Here is a 16165-nt window from a genome sequence, read left to right as displayed (position 1 = left end):
CACCATTTACATTCCAGCAGTAATTTTACTGGAGTCTGGTATTTCAAATCCAAATAGTATCCATTGAATCCAATGTTCTCATCCTATTACTTTACTTCCCACTATTGTAAACTTCATTTGCTGGAAAATATATCATTTGACCCCAAGGTTAGGGCAGGAAGTTATTTGGAGAAGTAGACAGATCTGCAATAGTAACCAAATGTCATGAAGGAAGAAAACAAAAATCAGAGCTTGTTAGAAAAGGCACAGCGAAAACCAAGGGAGATTTTAATCGATGTGTAGACTGGAAAAATCAAATGGACAAAGGTGACCTAGAAGCAGAGTTCATTGAATGTTTTTGGCATCGTTTCTGAGAACAGCATGTTCTCCAACCAAGCAGGAGATAGTAGACCCAGTATTGTACAACGAGATAGGATTAATTTATGATCTCAGTGAAGGCACCCATAGATGGCAGGAACTATAACAGGACTTAATTTTAAGTGCTGTTTCAGGGAGAGAGGAGAGGTTCCACATTTTTTTTGGAATTAAACTAAAGGCAATTTTGAAGACATAATTTCAGAGCTACCTAAAATGAATTGGCAAACTTTGGTAAAGAATAAGTCAACAGTGATGCAGTAGCAGACTGCATTTGAGACATTTGAATTAATAATGGAAAATAATGAAATGATAGTTAAATTGAAAAGGTATTTTGCATAATTCTTCACTATAGACAAGCTAAGTAATATTCCAGAAGTAATGACAAATCAGGAAATGGAAGGGAGGAAGGAAGGAACCCAGTGAAATCAGAAGTACAATCAGAGAAAAGGTCAATTGCTGGACTTCTGGACTGACAAGAGCCTGGGTCCTTATGGACTCCTGGGTATGAAAATAAATGGCTACTGAGATAGTTGATGCTATGATATTAGTTTTCCAAAACTCTACTGACTTGGGGACAGTCCCATTAAATTGGAAGGTATAGATTATAAACTCCTTTATTCAAAAAGGGAGACAGAAAGCTGAAAGCTACAGGCAAGTTAGCTTCACATCTACATTACAGGACAGGCAATATATGCTGGCTAGCCTGCAATGCCCACATCCCACAAGTAAATTTAAAAAATTTTAATAGTTGACTATTATTAAAATTAAGCAGGACATTTTAACAAATTCAACATAATCAGGTAGTATCAACACAACTTTGTGAAAGGAAAATTATATCTGACCAATCTATTGGAGTTCTTTGAGGGGGTGACACATACTGTGCATAAAGGGGCACACTGTACTCAGACTTCCAGAAGCCATTTGATAAAGTGCCACAACAATGTTTTTGCAGCAAGTAAAAGCTTATGGCTTTCGGGGTGGCATTTGACACGGATAGTAGATTGGCTCGCTAACAAGCAGCACAGGGTATGTGTAAGGAAATCTCTCAGCTTGGTAAGATGTAACAAATGATGCATCAGTTTGGTGACCTCAACTGTTTACAAATGTACATAAATGACTCAAATGAAGGGATCAAATATGTTGATGACACAAAGATAGCAAGAAATGTAAGTTGAGAAAAGGACATTAGCAGGCTACAAAAGGATTTAGATAGGCTGAATGAGTTGGAGATGTTGTGGCAAATGAAGTATAATATGGACAAATGTGAAATTGTCTATTTTGGCAGGAAAATAGAAAAGCATATTATCTATATGTGAGAGATTGCAGAACTCTGTGGTGCAAAGGGATCTGGGTGCCTGAGTACATGAATCAGAAAAGATTAGTATACAGGTACAACAAGTAATTAGGGATTGTTAAATAGAGTGTCATTATTTGTCACAAAGGGAGCCCAATACAAATGTAGGGAAGTTATGCTTTAGTTATACAGGGCATTGGTGAGATCGGATCTGGAGTAGCGTTCCCTCTAACTTTCTTTCTGACAGCATGCTCTTGGAGGTCCACACTTGGCAGTGACGTCCAGAGGGAACTTTGATCTGGAGTAGAGTGCACAGTGCACCTTATTTAATCAAGGATATAAATGCATCAGAGACAGCCCAGAGAAGGTTTGCCAGACTAATACCTGGAGTGCAAAGGTTGTCTTATGAGGAGAGACTGGACAACTTGGGCTTGTATTTACTGAAGTCCAGCAGAGCAAGACACAACTTGATTAGATTGGGTCCTAACAGGGCAGATGTAGAGAAGATGCTTGCTCTTGTAGATGAACCTAAAAGTAGGGGTCACTCTTTAAAAATCAAGGGTTATTGATTTGAGAGAGAGAGAGAGAGAGAGAGAGAGAGAGAGAGAGAGAGAGATAAGGCAAATGTTTTGCTCATATAGGTTCCTGAGTTTTTGGAACTCTTCCCGAAAAGGTGGTTGAAGCAGAGCCCATGAATACCTTTAGGCAGAGATAGACAAATTCTTGTTAAGCAAAAGGGCAAGAAAGATTATCAGGAATAGCTGGGAGTGCAGAATTGAAGATCAACCATGATCTTACTGAATGATAGAGCAAGCTCAAGGGACTGAATTGCCTATTCCTGCTTCTAATTTTCAATGTTAGTATATAGGTTATTTTTCATCATGTTTTGGAAGAGTTCTGAACCTAATGCTTGAGCCTTGGGGTCAGAGCAGCACCAGTAAGTGCAGGTGACACCTCTTCGGCCAAATTGCAAACAGGTGGCCTAATGCACCGGTTTAAAATCTATACAGGACTGCCATGCTGTTCAAACTGGTTTTAAACTTAAACTCCATCAAAGGATGGAACTTCACACCAACAGATGGGATAATGATCAAGACCTGCTATACTGTTATACATGATGAAAAAGTTAAATGCACTGCACAGCATGACCATAGGTGAAAGTGGGTGGTGCTATTCTAACCATCAGTTACAGGCTCTGCTGTGTCTTCTGACATACCAGAGGGAACAAAATATTGAGCATTTCCTCAACTTATTTTTTTTATATTTAAGATTGTCAAAATAAGAAAATAACTTACTCCACGAAATTGTTCATAGCTGCTCGAGCATTACAAGCAACATAGATCAGACTTTTCAGATGCTCTGCTCTTCTTATTGCTAATACAACTCTGGAATCTGGAAATCAAAAATATGTTAAATGTAAAAACAATCCCAGTTAATTGACTCTTATATGGTCAGTTGAATGTTTTAAAAATGGCTGTAATCTTGCACTGGCAACTTTCAATAATGTAGCATTCAGTATCAAAATGGTTCTTACGAAGTCCTGCCCGAGGTGGGTCTACAACAGCAACTAAGTTCTGTGATGTTAAAGAATTGATTACAGTGGGAAAGAGATCTTCAGCTTTTCCACACAAGAATTCCACGTTGGATAGACCTGACAGAAAGGAAAAATTAAAGTGAAGTTAGATAGAAATGTAAACAGTTACTTAGATAAATAATAGTTATGATTTGGAGATGCCTGTGTTGGACTGGTGTGTACAAAGTTAAAAATCACACAACACCAGGTAATAGTCCAACAGGTTTAATTGGAAGCACTAGCTTTTGGAGCACCGTTCCTTCATCAGGTGGTTGTCCAATCAGATGTGGGCATTTAGGGAGAGTTTCCTCGTTACTGGTGACTCTCTCTCTCTCACACAAGCATACACACACACACTCCCTCCCTCTCTCTCACACATACGTGTACACACTCTCCCTCCCTCTCTCTCACACACACACACACACAGCACAGTGGTTCAAGTGGTTAGCACTGCTGTCTCACAGCGCAGCCTCAGGCGACTGTGTGGGAGTTTGCACATTCTCCCAGTGTCTGTATGGGGTTCCCCCGAGTGCTCTGGTTTCTTCCCACAGTCTAAAGATGTGCAGGTAAGGCGAACTGGCCATGCCAAATTATCAATAGTGTTCAGGGATGTGAAGGTTAGGTGCATTAGTCGAGGGAAATGTAGGGGAATGGGGCTGGGCAGGTTACTCTTCGGAGGGTCAATGTCGACTTGTTGGGCTGAAGAGCCTGTTTCCACACTCTTGGGATTCTATGGATTTTATGTCTGCAGGCAAACAGGGGTAGGGAAGATATTCTTGATGGTGGGGTCTAATTGGAGTTGGAAGAAGTGTTTAAGAATGATACGTCGGGTGGTAGACAAGGACAAGGGGGAACCCTGTCTTTGTTCCATTGAGGAGAGGGGCGTTTAGAACAGTGAAACGGGGAATGGAGGTGGTACAGTGCAGGGCTGTCCAGACGACCGAGGGGAGAAAAGTACCTTGTTCAAAATAGATGGACATCTGGGATGCTTGGGAGTGGAATGTTACCAGCAATTTCTATTTTTTGTTATTTAGATATTTGTTTTCTGCCAGTCTTGAATAGGAAAATGGAACTTGTACAAATTGCACAGAGCTGATACATTAATTAAAGAAACAAAACTAAAGGACATTTTAAAAATTTAATTATTTCAACTCAGATCACAGAGGATAGTATCAAACGGCTCCTTGACAAACATGGAAACCCCAGGGAGGTTTTCGTCAAGCACAGGGCTTTAGCATTCAACATAATACAAGCCTTGAGCAACAACTGAAACTGAATATTCCCCAGCAGACTTGGAGATTTAGCCTGTTTATCTGTGAGAAGCTACAAAGAAGAAAGAAAAACACACACTTGGGATGGAGAGAGGGGAACAAACAAAATTGCCATATCTTCTACAAGCAGATACAATCAAGATCTGGTTTTGACAGGGGCTGGGTCAAACAACGGTCCACACTACTCTAATGAAGAAACTCCAACAGTGTCATGTTGTCTTGGGACAATGGTTCTGAAACAGGTGAAAATTGAACTTAACATGGTCAAGACCAACAAGAAAGTTTATCAGCGATGTTAATACATACTAACCATTTAACTCTGCATTCACTTTAGCGTCTTCAATAGCTTCCTGGCACATTTCAATTCCAATAACTTTCTTCACACTCTGAGGAACAAGATTAAAAAGAATTGTTAATCCCAATTGTCAAAATATCTAGTCCCAATATCAGCATCCCTTACATTATTCCACTCTTGCAATAAAATGAAAATTATCAATTGATCTTCAATGATATGATGTCAGAAGAGGCAGCAGCTTGCAATGTTTAGCTGCTTAGCTTTGATGCCTCGGCACAGATACTCCCATCGCTTTGATGCCTCGGCACAGATACTCCCATCGCTTTGATGCCTCGGCACAGATACTCCCATCGCTTTGATGCCTCGGCACAGATACTCCCATCGCTTTGATGCCTCGGCACAGATACTCCCATCGCTTTGATGCCTCGGCACAGATACTCCCATCGCTTTGATGCCTCGGCACAGATACTCCCATCGCTTTGATGCCTCGGCACAGATACTCCCATCGCTTTGATGCCTCGGCACAGATACTCCCATCGCTTTGATGCCTCGGCACAGATACTCCCATCGCTTTGATGCCTCGGCACAGATACTCCCATCGCTTTGATGCCTCGGCACAGATACTCCCATCGCTTTGATGCCTCGGCACAGATACTCCCATCGCTTTGATGCCTCGGCACAGATACTCCCATCGCTTTGATGCCTCGGTACAGATACTCCCATCGCTTTGATGCCTCGGTACAGATACTCCCATCGCTTTGATGCCTCGGTACAGATACTCCCATCGCTTTGATGCCTCGGTACAGATACTCCCACCATCAGTGATTTCAACCTCCTCTTCAGTTCAGGTTCAATTCTAAACTTAGCTTTCTTTGTTCCCTTAGTTTCTCCCTCTATGCAAACTCCATCATATTCACACCAGCTCCCTCATTTCGCCATCTAAATTCCCATTATAAAGCACATAAAATGACATGGCAGAATCTGAGAACTTGCAAACTTGTTTTAAACATATTGTAATATGGACATGCATGGAAGCTTGAATTGATGTTTTTTAAACCCATATTGTCACACACCTGAAATTTCACTTCATCCGAAATTGAGATTTATCTCTCAGGCTCCCACTCAAACAGATTTTTCCCCAGCATCTCAAATCTGTGAAATGAATGAGTCTTCTAGTACCTCTATGTTCCAGCAGATTTCAAAACCCAAGCATCATATTCTAACTTTTATGTCTATATGTAGGTATTGTTCATCTCGTTTTGTAAAAACACTGAATCAAGTGTTTTCATGGGTTCACAGCCAAAATGTACAAGTTGCATGTCCCCTATGTGCATAGCACACAACAGCACAGGAACAGGACCTTCAACTCACCATGTCTGCGTCGACCATGTTAATCTAAACTAATCCTGTCTGCCTGCACCTGGTCTCTCTTTTCTCTGTCTGTTCATGCATTTCCCTAAATGCCTCTTAAACTTTGTTAGTGTTTCTGCTTCTACTATCTCCCCTGGCAGTGCATTCCAGGCATTTACCACCAACTGTAATAAACCTTGCACATCTCCTTTAAACTCTTCCCCTCCCACCATAAACCTATGCCCCTGGTATTTGACATTTCCACCCTGGGAAACAGACACCAACTATCCATCCTATCTACACCTCTTATAATTTTGTATACTTCTAAGATCGTCACCTCCCCCAGCTCCTGACATTCTAACAAAAACAATCCAAGTTTGTCCAACCTCTCGTTATGCTAATACGCTCCAATCCAAGCAACATCCTGGTAAACCTCTTCTACATTCTCTCTAAAGTCTCCAAATAGGCTTCCTACAGTGTGGCAACCAGAATAGTGTACAGTATTCCAAATGTGGCCTGACTTAAATCTTTTACAGTTGCAAGTGACTTTCCAATTTTTATAATTAATGCCCTGATCAATAAAGGCAATCATGCCATATGCTTTCTTTAACTTCTTCTCCACTTGGCGGTGCCATTTTCATTTAGCTATGGAGTTGGACCCCAAGATCTCTCTGTATATCAATACTCCTGAGGGTCCTGGTATTTATAATATACTTTGCTCTTGCATTTGACCTCCCAAAATGCATTATCTAACACATTTCCAGATTAAACTCTATTTTCCATCTGCCCAACTCCTCGGTTGATCAATATCCTGCTGCGTCATTCAATAGCCTTCCTCACTACCCACAACTCCACCAATTTTCCTGTCATCTGCAAACTTATCAGATTTCTTTTATCCTTGCAGAAAATCATTGGTCACGGTCCTCCAGTCGTCTATGACTAAGTCAATTTTCTATCCAATTTGTATCAGCATGGATTCCGAACAATTTGATCTTCTGGACCAACTTAGGGTCCTTATCAAATGCTTTGGTAAACAGTTAGTAACAGGGACAGGAATGGTTGTTGTAGGTTCCAGGATTTAGATGTTTCAGTACGAACAGAGAAAATAATAATAAAAAAAAGAGGTGTGGCATTGTCAGTCAAGGACAGTATTACAGTGGCAGATAGGACGTTTGAGGACTCATCGACTGAGGTAGTATGGGCTGAGGTTAGAAACAGGAAAGGAGAGGTCACCCTGTTGGGAGTTTTCTATAGGCCTCCAAATAGTTCCAAAAATGTAGAGGAAAGGATAGCGAAGAAAATTCTGGACAGGAGTGAGAGTAACAGGGTAGTTGTTATGGGGAACTTTAACTTTCCAAATATTGACTGGAAATACTATAGTTTGAGTACTTTAGATGGATCAGCTTTTGTCCAATTTGTGCAGGATGGTTTCCAGACACAGTATGCAGACAAGCCAACAAGGAGCGAGGCCACATTGTATTTGGTGATGGGTAATGAACCAGGCGAGGTGTTAGATTTGGAGGTAGGTGAGCACTTTGGTGATAATGGATTAGTGGTGCTGGAAGAGCACAGCAGTTCAGGCAGCATCCGAGGAGCAGTAAAATCGACGTTTCGGGCAAAAGCCCTTCATCAGTAATAAAGGCAGAGAGCCTGAAGCGTGGAGAGATAAGCTAGAGGAGGGTGGGGGTGGGGAGAAAGTAACATAGAGAACAATAGGTGAGTGGGGGAGGGGATGAATGTGATAGGTCAGGGAGGAGGGTGGAGTGGATAGGTGGAAAAGAAGATAGGCAGGTAGGACAGGTCATGGGGACAGTGCTGAGCTGGACATTCGGAACTACGGTGAGGTGGGGGAAGAGGAAATGAGGAAACTGTTGAAGTCCACATTGATGCCCTGGTGTTGAAGTGTTCCGAGGCGAAAGATGAGGCGTTCTTCCTCTAGGCGTCTGGTGGTGAGGGAGTGGTGGTGAAGGAGGCCCAGGACCTCCATGTCCTATGCAGAGTGGGAGGGGGTGTTGAAATGTTGGGCCACAGGGCGGTGTGGTTGATTGGTGCGGGTGTCCTGGAGATGTTCCCTAAAGCGCTCTGCTAGGAGGTGTCCAGTCTCTTCAATGTAGAGGAGACCGCATCGGGAGCAACGGATACAATAAATGATATTAGTGGATGTGCAGGTAAAACTTTGATGGATGCGGAAGGCTCCTTTAGGGCCTTGGATGGAGGTGAGGGAGGTGGTCTGGGCGCAGGTTTTGTAGTTCCTGCAGTGGCAGGGGAAGGTGCCACGATGGGAGGGTGGGTTGTAGGGGGGCGTGGACCTGACCAGGTAGTCACTGAGGGAATGGTCTTTGTGGAAAACGGAAAGGGGTAGAGAGGGAAATATATCCCTGCGGAGGGGTCTTTTTGGAGGTGGCAGAAATGTCAGCGGATTATTTGGTTTATGCAAAGGTTGGTAAGGGTGGAAGGTGAGCACCAGGGGCATTCTGTCCTGGTGGGATCTGAGGGCGGAGGTGCGGGATGTGGACGAGATGTGTTGGAGGGCATCTTTAACCACTTGGGAAGGGAAATTGCGGTCTCTAAAGGAGGAGGCCATCTGGTGTGTTCTGTGTTGGAACTGGTCCTCCTGGGAGCAAATACGGCGGAGGTGAAGGAGTTGGGAATACGGGATGGCATTTTTGCAAGAGGTAGGGTGGGAAAGAGGTGTAATCCAGGTAGCTGTGGGAGTCGGTGGGTTTGTAAAAAATGTCAGTGTAAAGTCGGTCGTCATTAACGGAGATGGAGAGGTCCAGGAAGGGGAGGGAGGTGTCAGAGATGGTCCAGGTAAATTTAAGGTCAGGGTGGAAATGTGTTGGTGAAATTGATGAATTGCTCAACCTCCTCGCGGGAACATGAGGTGGCGCCAATGTAGCAGAGGAAGAGGTGGGGAGTGGTGTCAGTGTAATTACGAAATATCAACTGTTCTACGTAGCCAACAAAGAGACAGGCATAGTTGGGGCCCATACATGGTGCCCATGGCTACCCCTTTGGTCTGGAGGAAGTGGGAGGATTCAATGGAGAAATTGTTAAGGTCGAGGACCAGCTCGGCCAAACGAATGAAAGTGTCGGTGGAAGGGCACTGTTGGGGATGACGGGAGAGGAAAAAAACGGAGGGCTTGGAGGCCCTGGTCATGGCGGATGGAGGTGTAGAGGGATTGGATATCCATGGTGAAGATGAGGCGTTGGGGGCCGGGGAAACGGAAGTCTTGGAGGAGGTGGAGGGTGTGGGTGGTGTCTCGAACGTACGTGGGGAGTTCCTGGACTAGGGGGGATAGGACAGTGTTGAGGTAGGTAGAGATGAGTTCAGTGGGGCAGGAGCATGCTGAGACAATGGGTCAGCCAGGGTGGTCAGGCTTGTGGATCTTGGGAAGGAGGTAGAACCGGGGTTCCCGGACTATGAGGTTGGAAGCTGTGGGTGGGAGATCTCCTGAGATGATGAGGTTCTGTATGATCTGGGAGATGATGGTTTGGTGATGGGGGGTGGGGTCATGGTTGAGGGGGTGGTAGGAAAAGGTGTCCTCGAGTTGGCGTTTGGTTTCCCCAGTGTAGAGGTCAGTGCACCAGACTACCACTGCACCCCCTTTATCCGCTGGCTTGATGGTGAGGTTAGGATTGGAGCAGAGGGATTGGAGGGCTGCGCGTTGTGAGGGTGAGAGGTTGGAGTGGGGGAGGGGGGGTAGACAGGTCGAGATAGTTAACGTCCCAGCGGCAGTTAGAAACAGAGAGATCTAGGGCAGGTAATAGGCCAGCGTGGGGTATCCAGGTGGATGCAGTGTGTTGGAAGTGGGCAAAGGGGTCCTCGGAAGGTGGGCGTGAGTCCTAATTGTGAAAGTAAGCTCGGAGGCGGCGGAAGAAGTGTTCGACGTCACGGCGTGTATTAAATTCATTGATGCGTGGACGGAGGGGGATGAAGGTGAGTCCTTTGCTGAGGACTGATCGTTCGTCCTCAGTGAGGGGAAGGTCTGGAGGGATGGTAAAAACTTGGCAGGGCTGGGAACTGGGATCTGGTGTGGGGTGTGGAGCTGGGAGTGGGGGCGGAGCCAGTAACTGGAGTGGGTGTGGTGGTGGGGGGAATGGAGGTGGAGCCATGAGCAGGAGTGGTGTTCCTCTCAGGGTTCTAGGGGCCAGGAATGGTGACAGTGGGATGTGTGGGGGCGTGTCAGCAGAATGCTGGTGAGTGGCCGTTGGTGCGGACGGAAGTGGTGGCAGACACGGCAGTAGGGGTGGCGGAAGTCACTGAGCGTGTGACATCAGCGATGATGTGAGGGTCGGAAGTGACGTCACGTGTGATGTATAAGGAATTGTGAGGGGCAGAAGTGGTTGTGGGAGAGGCCATGATGGGGCAGAAGTGACATTATCAATCAGCGTGGGGGAGGCAGCTGCACCAGCCACATGGCTAATGGCGTCCAAGTAGTTCCAGAGGCCGGGGGAATCTTCTGGAATGTTTGAGGAGCGCTGGTTATGGAGGTGGGTAGATAAAAGTTTGTTGTACCTACCTACTTTGGTGATAGTGACCACAATTCGGTTACGTTCACTTTAGCAATGGAAAGGGATAAGTATATACCATAGGGCAAGAGTTATTGCCGGGGTGGGAAAAGCAATTAAAGTGCGATTAGGCAAGATTTTGGATGCATAGGATGGGGAAGGAAACTACAGGGAATGGGAACAATTGAAATACGAAGCTTATTCAAGGAACAACTATTGGGTGTCTTTGATAGAGAGAAAGGAAGTGGCCGAGCAAAGGAGCCATGGTTTACTAAAAAAGTTGAATCTCTTGTCAAGAGAAAGAAGGCACCTTATGTTAGGATGAGATGTGAAAGCTCAGTTCAGGCACTTGCGAGTTACAAGTTAGCCAGAAAAAACCTAAAGAGAGCACGAAGAAGAGCCAGGAGGGGACACGAGAGGTCACTGGCACATAGGATCAAGGAAAACTAAAGCTTTCTATGGGTATACCAAAGCCTAGAGTAAGATCAGGGCCAGTCAGGAACAGTAGTGGGAAGTTGTGTGTGGAGTCAGAGGAGATAAGAGAAGCACTAAATCAATATTTTTCGTCAGTAGTCACACTGGTAAAAGACAATGTTGTCGAGGAGAATACGGAGATACAAACTAGATGGGATTGAGGTTCACAAGGAGGTGGTGTTAGCAATTCTGGCAAGTATGAAAATAGATAAGTCCCCTGGGCAGGATAGGATTTATCTTAGATTCTCTAGGAAGCCAGGAAGGAGTTTGCAGAGCCTTTGGCTTTGATCTTTATGCCGTCATTGTCTACAGGAATAGTGCCAAAAGACTGGAGGATAGCAAATGTCGTTCCCTTATTCAAGAAGGGGAGTAGACACAACCTTGGTAATTATAAAGCAGTGAGCCTTACTTCAGCTGTGGATAAAGTGTTGGAAAAGGTTATAAGAGACAGGATCTATGATCATCTAGAGAGGAATAAGTTGATTAGGAATAGTCAACACAGTTTTGTGAAGGGTAGGTCATGCCTCACAAGCCTTATTGAGTTCTTTGAGATGGTGACCAAACAGGTAGATGGGGGTAAAGTGATTGATGTAGTGTATATGGTTTTCAGTGAGGCATTTGATAAGGTATCCCACTATAGGTTATTACACAAAATAGAGGCATGGGGTTGAGGGTGATTTAGCAGTTTGGATCAGAAAGCTGAAAGAAGACAGAGAAGGTAGTGGTGTTCATCCTGAGTTCAGTTATTAGTGGTGTACTGGAAGGATCTGTTTTGGGTCCACTGCTGTTTGTCATTTTTATAAATGAGCTGGATGGGTTAGTAAATTTGCAGACGACACTAAGGTCAATACAGTTGTGGTTAGTGCCAAAAGATGTTGCAGGTTACAGAGGGACATAGATAAGCTACAGAATTGGGCTGAGAGGTGGCAAATGGTGTTTAATATGGAAACTTGTGAGTTAGAACATAGAACATAGAACAATACAGCGCAGTACAGGCCCTTCGGCCCTCGATGTTGCGCCGATCAAAGCCCACCTAACCTACACTAACCCACTATCCTCCATATACCTATCCAATGCCCGCTTAAATACCCATAAAGAGGTTGATTCACTTTGGAAGGAACAACAGGAATAAAGAGTACTGGGCTAATGACAAGATTCTTGAACAGAGAGATCTTGGTGTCCATGTACATAGATCCCTGAAAGTTGCCACCCAGGTTGATAGGTTGTTAAGAAGGCATACAGTGTGTTAGCTTTCATTGGTAGAGGAATTGAGTTTCGGAGACACAAAGTCATGCTGAAGCTGTACAAAACTCTGGTGCAGCCCCACTTGGGGTTTTGCGTGCAGTTCTGGTTACCGCATTATAGGAAGGATGTGGAAACTTTGGAAAAGGTTCATAGGTGATTTACTAGTATGTTGCCTGGTATGGTGGGAAGGTCTTATGAGGAAAGGCTGAGGGACTTAAGGCTGTTTTCATTCGAGAGAACGTGGTTGACAGATAACTTCACTGAGACAAAGATAATCAGAGGGTTAGAGAGGGTGGACAGTGAGAGCCTTTTTCCTCAGATGGTGATGGTTAGCACGAAGTGACATAGCTTTAAATTGAGGGGTGATAGATATAGGACAGATGTCAGAGGTAGTTTCTTTGCTCAGCTTAGCGGGGGCGTGGAATGCATTGCCTGCAACAGTAGTAGACTCGCCAACTTTAAAAGCAATTAAATGGTCATTGGATAAACATATGGATGAAAATGGAATAGTGTTGGTTAGATGGGCTACAGATTGGTTCCACAGGTCATCACATCGAGGACCAAAAGACGTGTACTCCGCTGTAATTTTCTATGTTCTAAAGTCCATGTAAACAACAGCTCCTGCCTTATTCTCTTCAACCATCTTTGTCACTTCTTTTAAAACCTCAATCAAGTTTGACAAGAGCTCCCTTGTGTAAAGTCATGACAACTTTCATTAAGAAGTCTATTCTTCTTGAAATGCAAGTAAATCCTATCTCTAAAAATCTTCTCCAATAATTTCCCTACCAAATATAAGGCACACCAGCCTATATTATCCCTGTTGCCCATAAAAAAAAACAAAGAACAAAGAAAGTTCCAGCACCGGAATAGGCCATTTGGCCCTCAAGCCTGCGCCGCTCCAGATCCTCTATCTAAACCTACCACCTATTTTTTTAAAGATCTGTATCCCTTTGCTCGTTGCCCATTTATGTATCTGGTTAGATACATCTTAAATGACGCTATTGTTCCCGCCTCTACTAACTCCACTGGCAAAGCGTTCCAGGCCCCCACCACCCTCTGCGTTAAAGAACTTTCCACGCATACCTCCGCTAAACCTTTCCCCTCTCACTCTGAACTCATGACCCCTAGTAACTGAGTTCCACACTCTAGGAAAATACTTGTTGCTATCCACTCTGTCTATACTTCTCATAATTTTGTAGACCTCAATCAGGTCCCCCTTCAACCTTTGAGTTTCTAATGAAAATAATCTTAATCTATTCAACGTCTCTTCATAGCTAGCCCCCTCCATACCAGGCAGCATCCTGGTGAATCTCCTCTGCTCCATCTCCGAAGTATCCACATCCATTTGGTAATGTGGCGACCCGAACTGTACGTCGTATTCCAAATGCAGCTGAATCAAAGTCCTATACAACTGTAACATAACTTGCCAACTCTTATACTCAATACCCTGTCCAATGAAGGAAAGCTTGCTGTATACCTTCTCGACCACTTTACTGACGTGCGTTGCCACCATCGGGGAGCAATGGACCTGAACACCCAGATCTCTCTGAACGTCAATTTTCCCCAGGACTTTTCAGTTGACTGTCTAGTTCGTTCTTGAATTGGATCTTCCAAAATGCATCTCACTGCATTTGCCTGGATTGAACTCCATATGCCATTTCTGTGCCCCTCTTTCCAATCTATCTATATTCTGCTGTACTCTCTGACAGTCCCCTTCACTATCTGCTACTCCATCTTGAACAAAGGAACAACATTGACTATTCTTCAGCCTTCTAAGACCTCGCCTGTGATTAAAGAGCATACAAAGTTCTCTGTCAAGGCCCCAGTAATCTTCTCTCTTGCATCCTTCAGTTTCCTGAGATAGACCTCATCAGATCCTGGGGACTTGACTACCTTAATGTTTTTTCAACACCCCTTCCTTAATATCAACAAACCATTCTCTACACTTATCACCACCCACATCTTTCTCCTTGATGAATAGCGATGTGAAGTAGTCATTAAGGACCTCACCCACTTCCTCTGGCTGCACACATAAATTCCCTTCCTTCTCCGTGAGTGGACTTACACTGGCTCTAGCTACCCTCTTGCTCCTAATTCTTCCTTAATCCTACTTGCCAAGGAATTTCATGGCACCTTCAATTTTTTTTTAAAGTTCTTTACTGCTTCCTTTCTCCTCAAGAGTCTTGTTCCATTTCTGTTTCTTAAATCTTTCATATGCTTCCACTTCCTTTTTAACTAAACTTACAACATCTCTCATCATAGAAGGTTACGGAATCTGCAAGTTACAGTTCCAAGGCCAAACTGTAATAAAGTGGCCTTAATGTACCAGTTTCAAATCTATACAGGACAGCCATCAATACAAACTTGCTGCAAACTTAAACTTCACATCTGGCCTTTTCAATGCTGAATTCCTATGCTAATAGACTGTCAACAAGGTTTCTCAATACAAAACTTTTCACTTACCTTTGCAAGGGAAAGCCCAATAGTTCCAGTGCCACAGCAAACATCCAACACTACACTATCTTGGTCCAGATTGGCCCAGTCTCCAACTGCTGAATAAAGTACTTCGGCAGCCTGAGTGTTCACCTAAATACAGCAATGTTTACATCCATGTTATAACATTTGATTGATAAGGTCATGAAAATTCCTAGCACAAAACATCCCATTTTGCCCCGACTACTCCAGTCACAACCAAACCAGGGCATCTTACCCACTGTCAAAGAGATCAAACAGTTTCCAGATCACAACAAAAACCGCAAAACACAAAGTAGTCTTTAATTCAGTAACAATTATCAATCTTACTGAGTCACAAGGGTGATTGCTATGGGAGAGAGTATTACACTGTTGCAATGGGTGATTTCCTTCCTCAGCCAAGGTTTATGAAGGTGGTTTGAGTGGATTAGAGTTATCCATGTGTCTACTCTCTACCCAAACTGGGAATGATGGACCCGCCCACCAATAAACTTCAATGGATGATGATGAATTGCCATATAGTCATATTCAAAGAGAGTTTAAGGGCTACTGCGGATTACATCTGCCATAAACGCTGTTGGATGCAAATCTTATCAGATCAAGTGGATCGGTTGGAGAGACAAATAGAAGCGATGAGGAATTTGCAACAGCAACAGTATGTGATGGATGGCAGTTATAGAAAAGGGGGAAAGTCTCAGATACAGTCACATAGATGGGTTAACTCCAGGAAGGGTACGAGAGGTAGGCAACTAGAGCAGGAGTCTTTTGTGGATATGCCCATTTCAAACAGGTATGCTGTTTTGGAAAATGTAGGGGGTGATGGATTCTCAGGGGAACGTAGTACAAACAGCCAAGTTTCTGGTATTGAGAAATACCAGAAATGCAACGAAGGGTACGTCAGCTTCTAAGAGATCAATTGTGTTAGGGGATTCTGTAGTCAGAGGTACAGACAGACGTTTCTGTGGCCTGCAGAGAAAAAGCAGAACGGTGTGTTGTTTCCCTGGTGCCAGGATCAAGGATGTCTCAGAGAGGGTGCAGAATGTTCTCACAGGGGACAGGGGCCAGCAAGGGGTCATTGTCCACAAACGTGAGTCAAACAGTCAGGGCAGGCAGGGACAAGGTAGGACTAATAAATTCAACTGCATTTATTTCAATGCAAGGGGCCTAACAGGGAAGGCAGATGAACTCAGGGCATGGTTAGGAACATGGGACTGGGATATCATAGCAATCATGGAAACATGGCTCAGGGATGGGCAGGACTGGCAGCTGAATGTTCCAGGATACAAATGCTACAGGAAGGATAGAAAGGGAGTCAAAAGAGG

The 16165-nt window shown here is 44.2% G+C and overlaps 1 protein-coding gene across 3 annotated transcripts in view; it reads right to left on the bottom strand.

The window, feature by feature from the left end:
- Positions 1–16165, bottom strand: part of trmt2a (tRNA methyltransferase 2 homolog A) — a 44128-nt gene that overhangs the window by 903 nt on the left and 27060 nt on the right. For 2 of the 3 annotated variants that reach the window (XM_072587741.1, XM_072587742.1), the window contains exons 8-11: positions 14835–14957; positions 4806–4881; positions 3186–3302; positions 2947–3043 (exon numbers count right to left, since the gene is read on the bottom strand). In XM_072587741.1, the coding sequence (XP_072443842.1) occupies positions 2947–3043; positions 3186–3302; positions 4806–4881; positions 14835–14957 (413 nt within the window). The remainder of the gene's footprint in view (positions 1–2946; positions 3044–3185; positions 3303–4805; positions 4882–14834; positions 14958–16165) is intronic. The other variant, XM_072587743.1, reaches the window with a different exon arrangement.

Source organism: Chiloscyllium punctatum, chromosome 17 (assembly GCF_047496795.1).
Source record: "Chiloscyllium punctatum isolate Juve2018m chromosome 17, sChiPun1.3, whole genome shotgun sequence".
Lineage (NCBI taxonomy): Eukaryota > Metazoa > Chordata > Chondrichthyes > Orectolobiformes > Hemiscylliidae > Chiloscyllium > Chiloscyllium punctatum.
The sequence above is the reverse complement of the archived record's forward strand: the minus strand, read 5'-3'. Positions and strand labels throughout refer to the sequence as shown.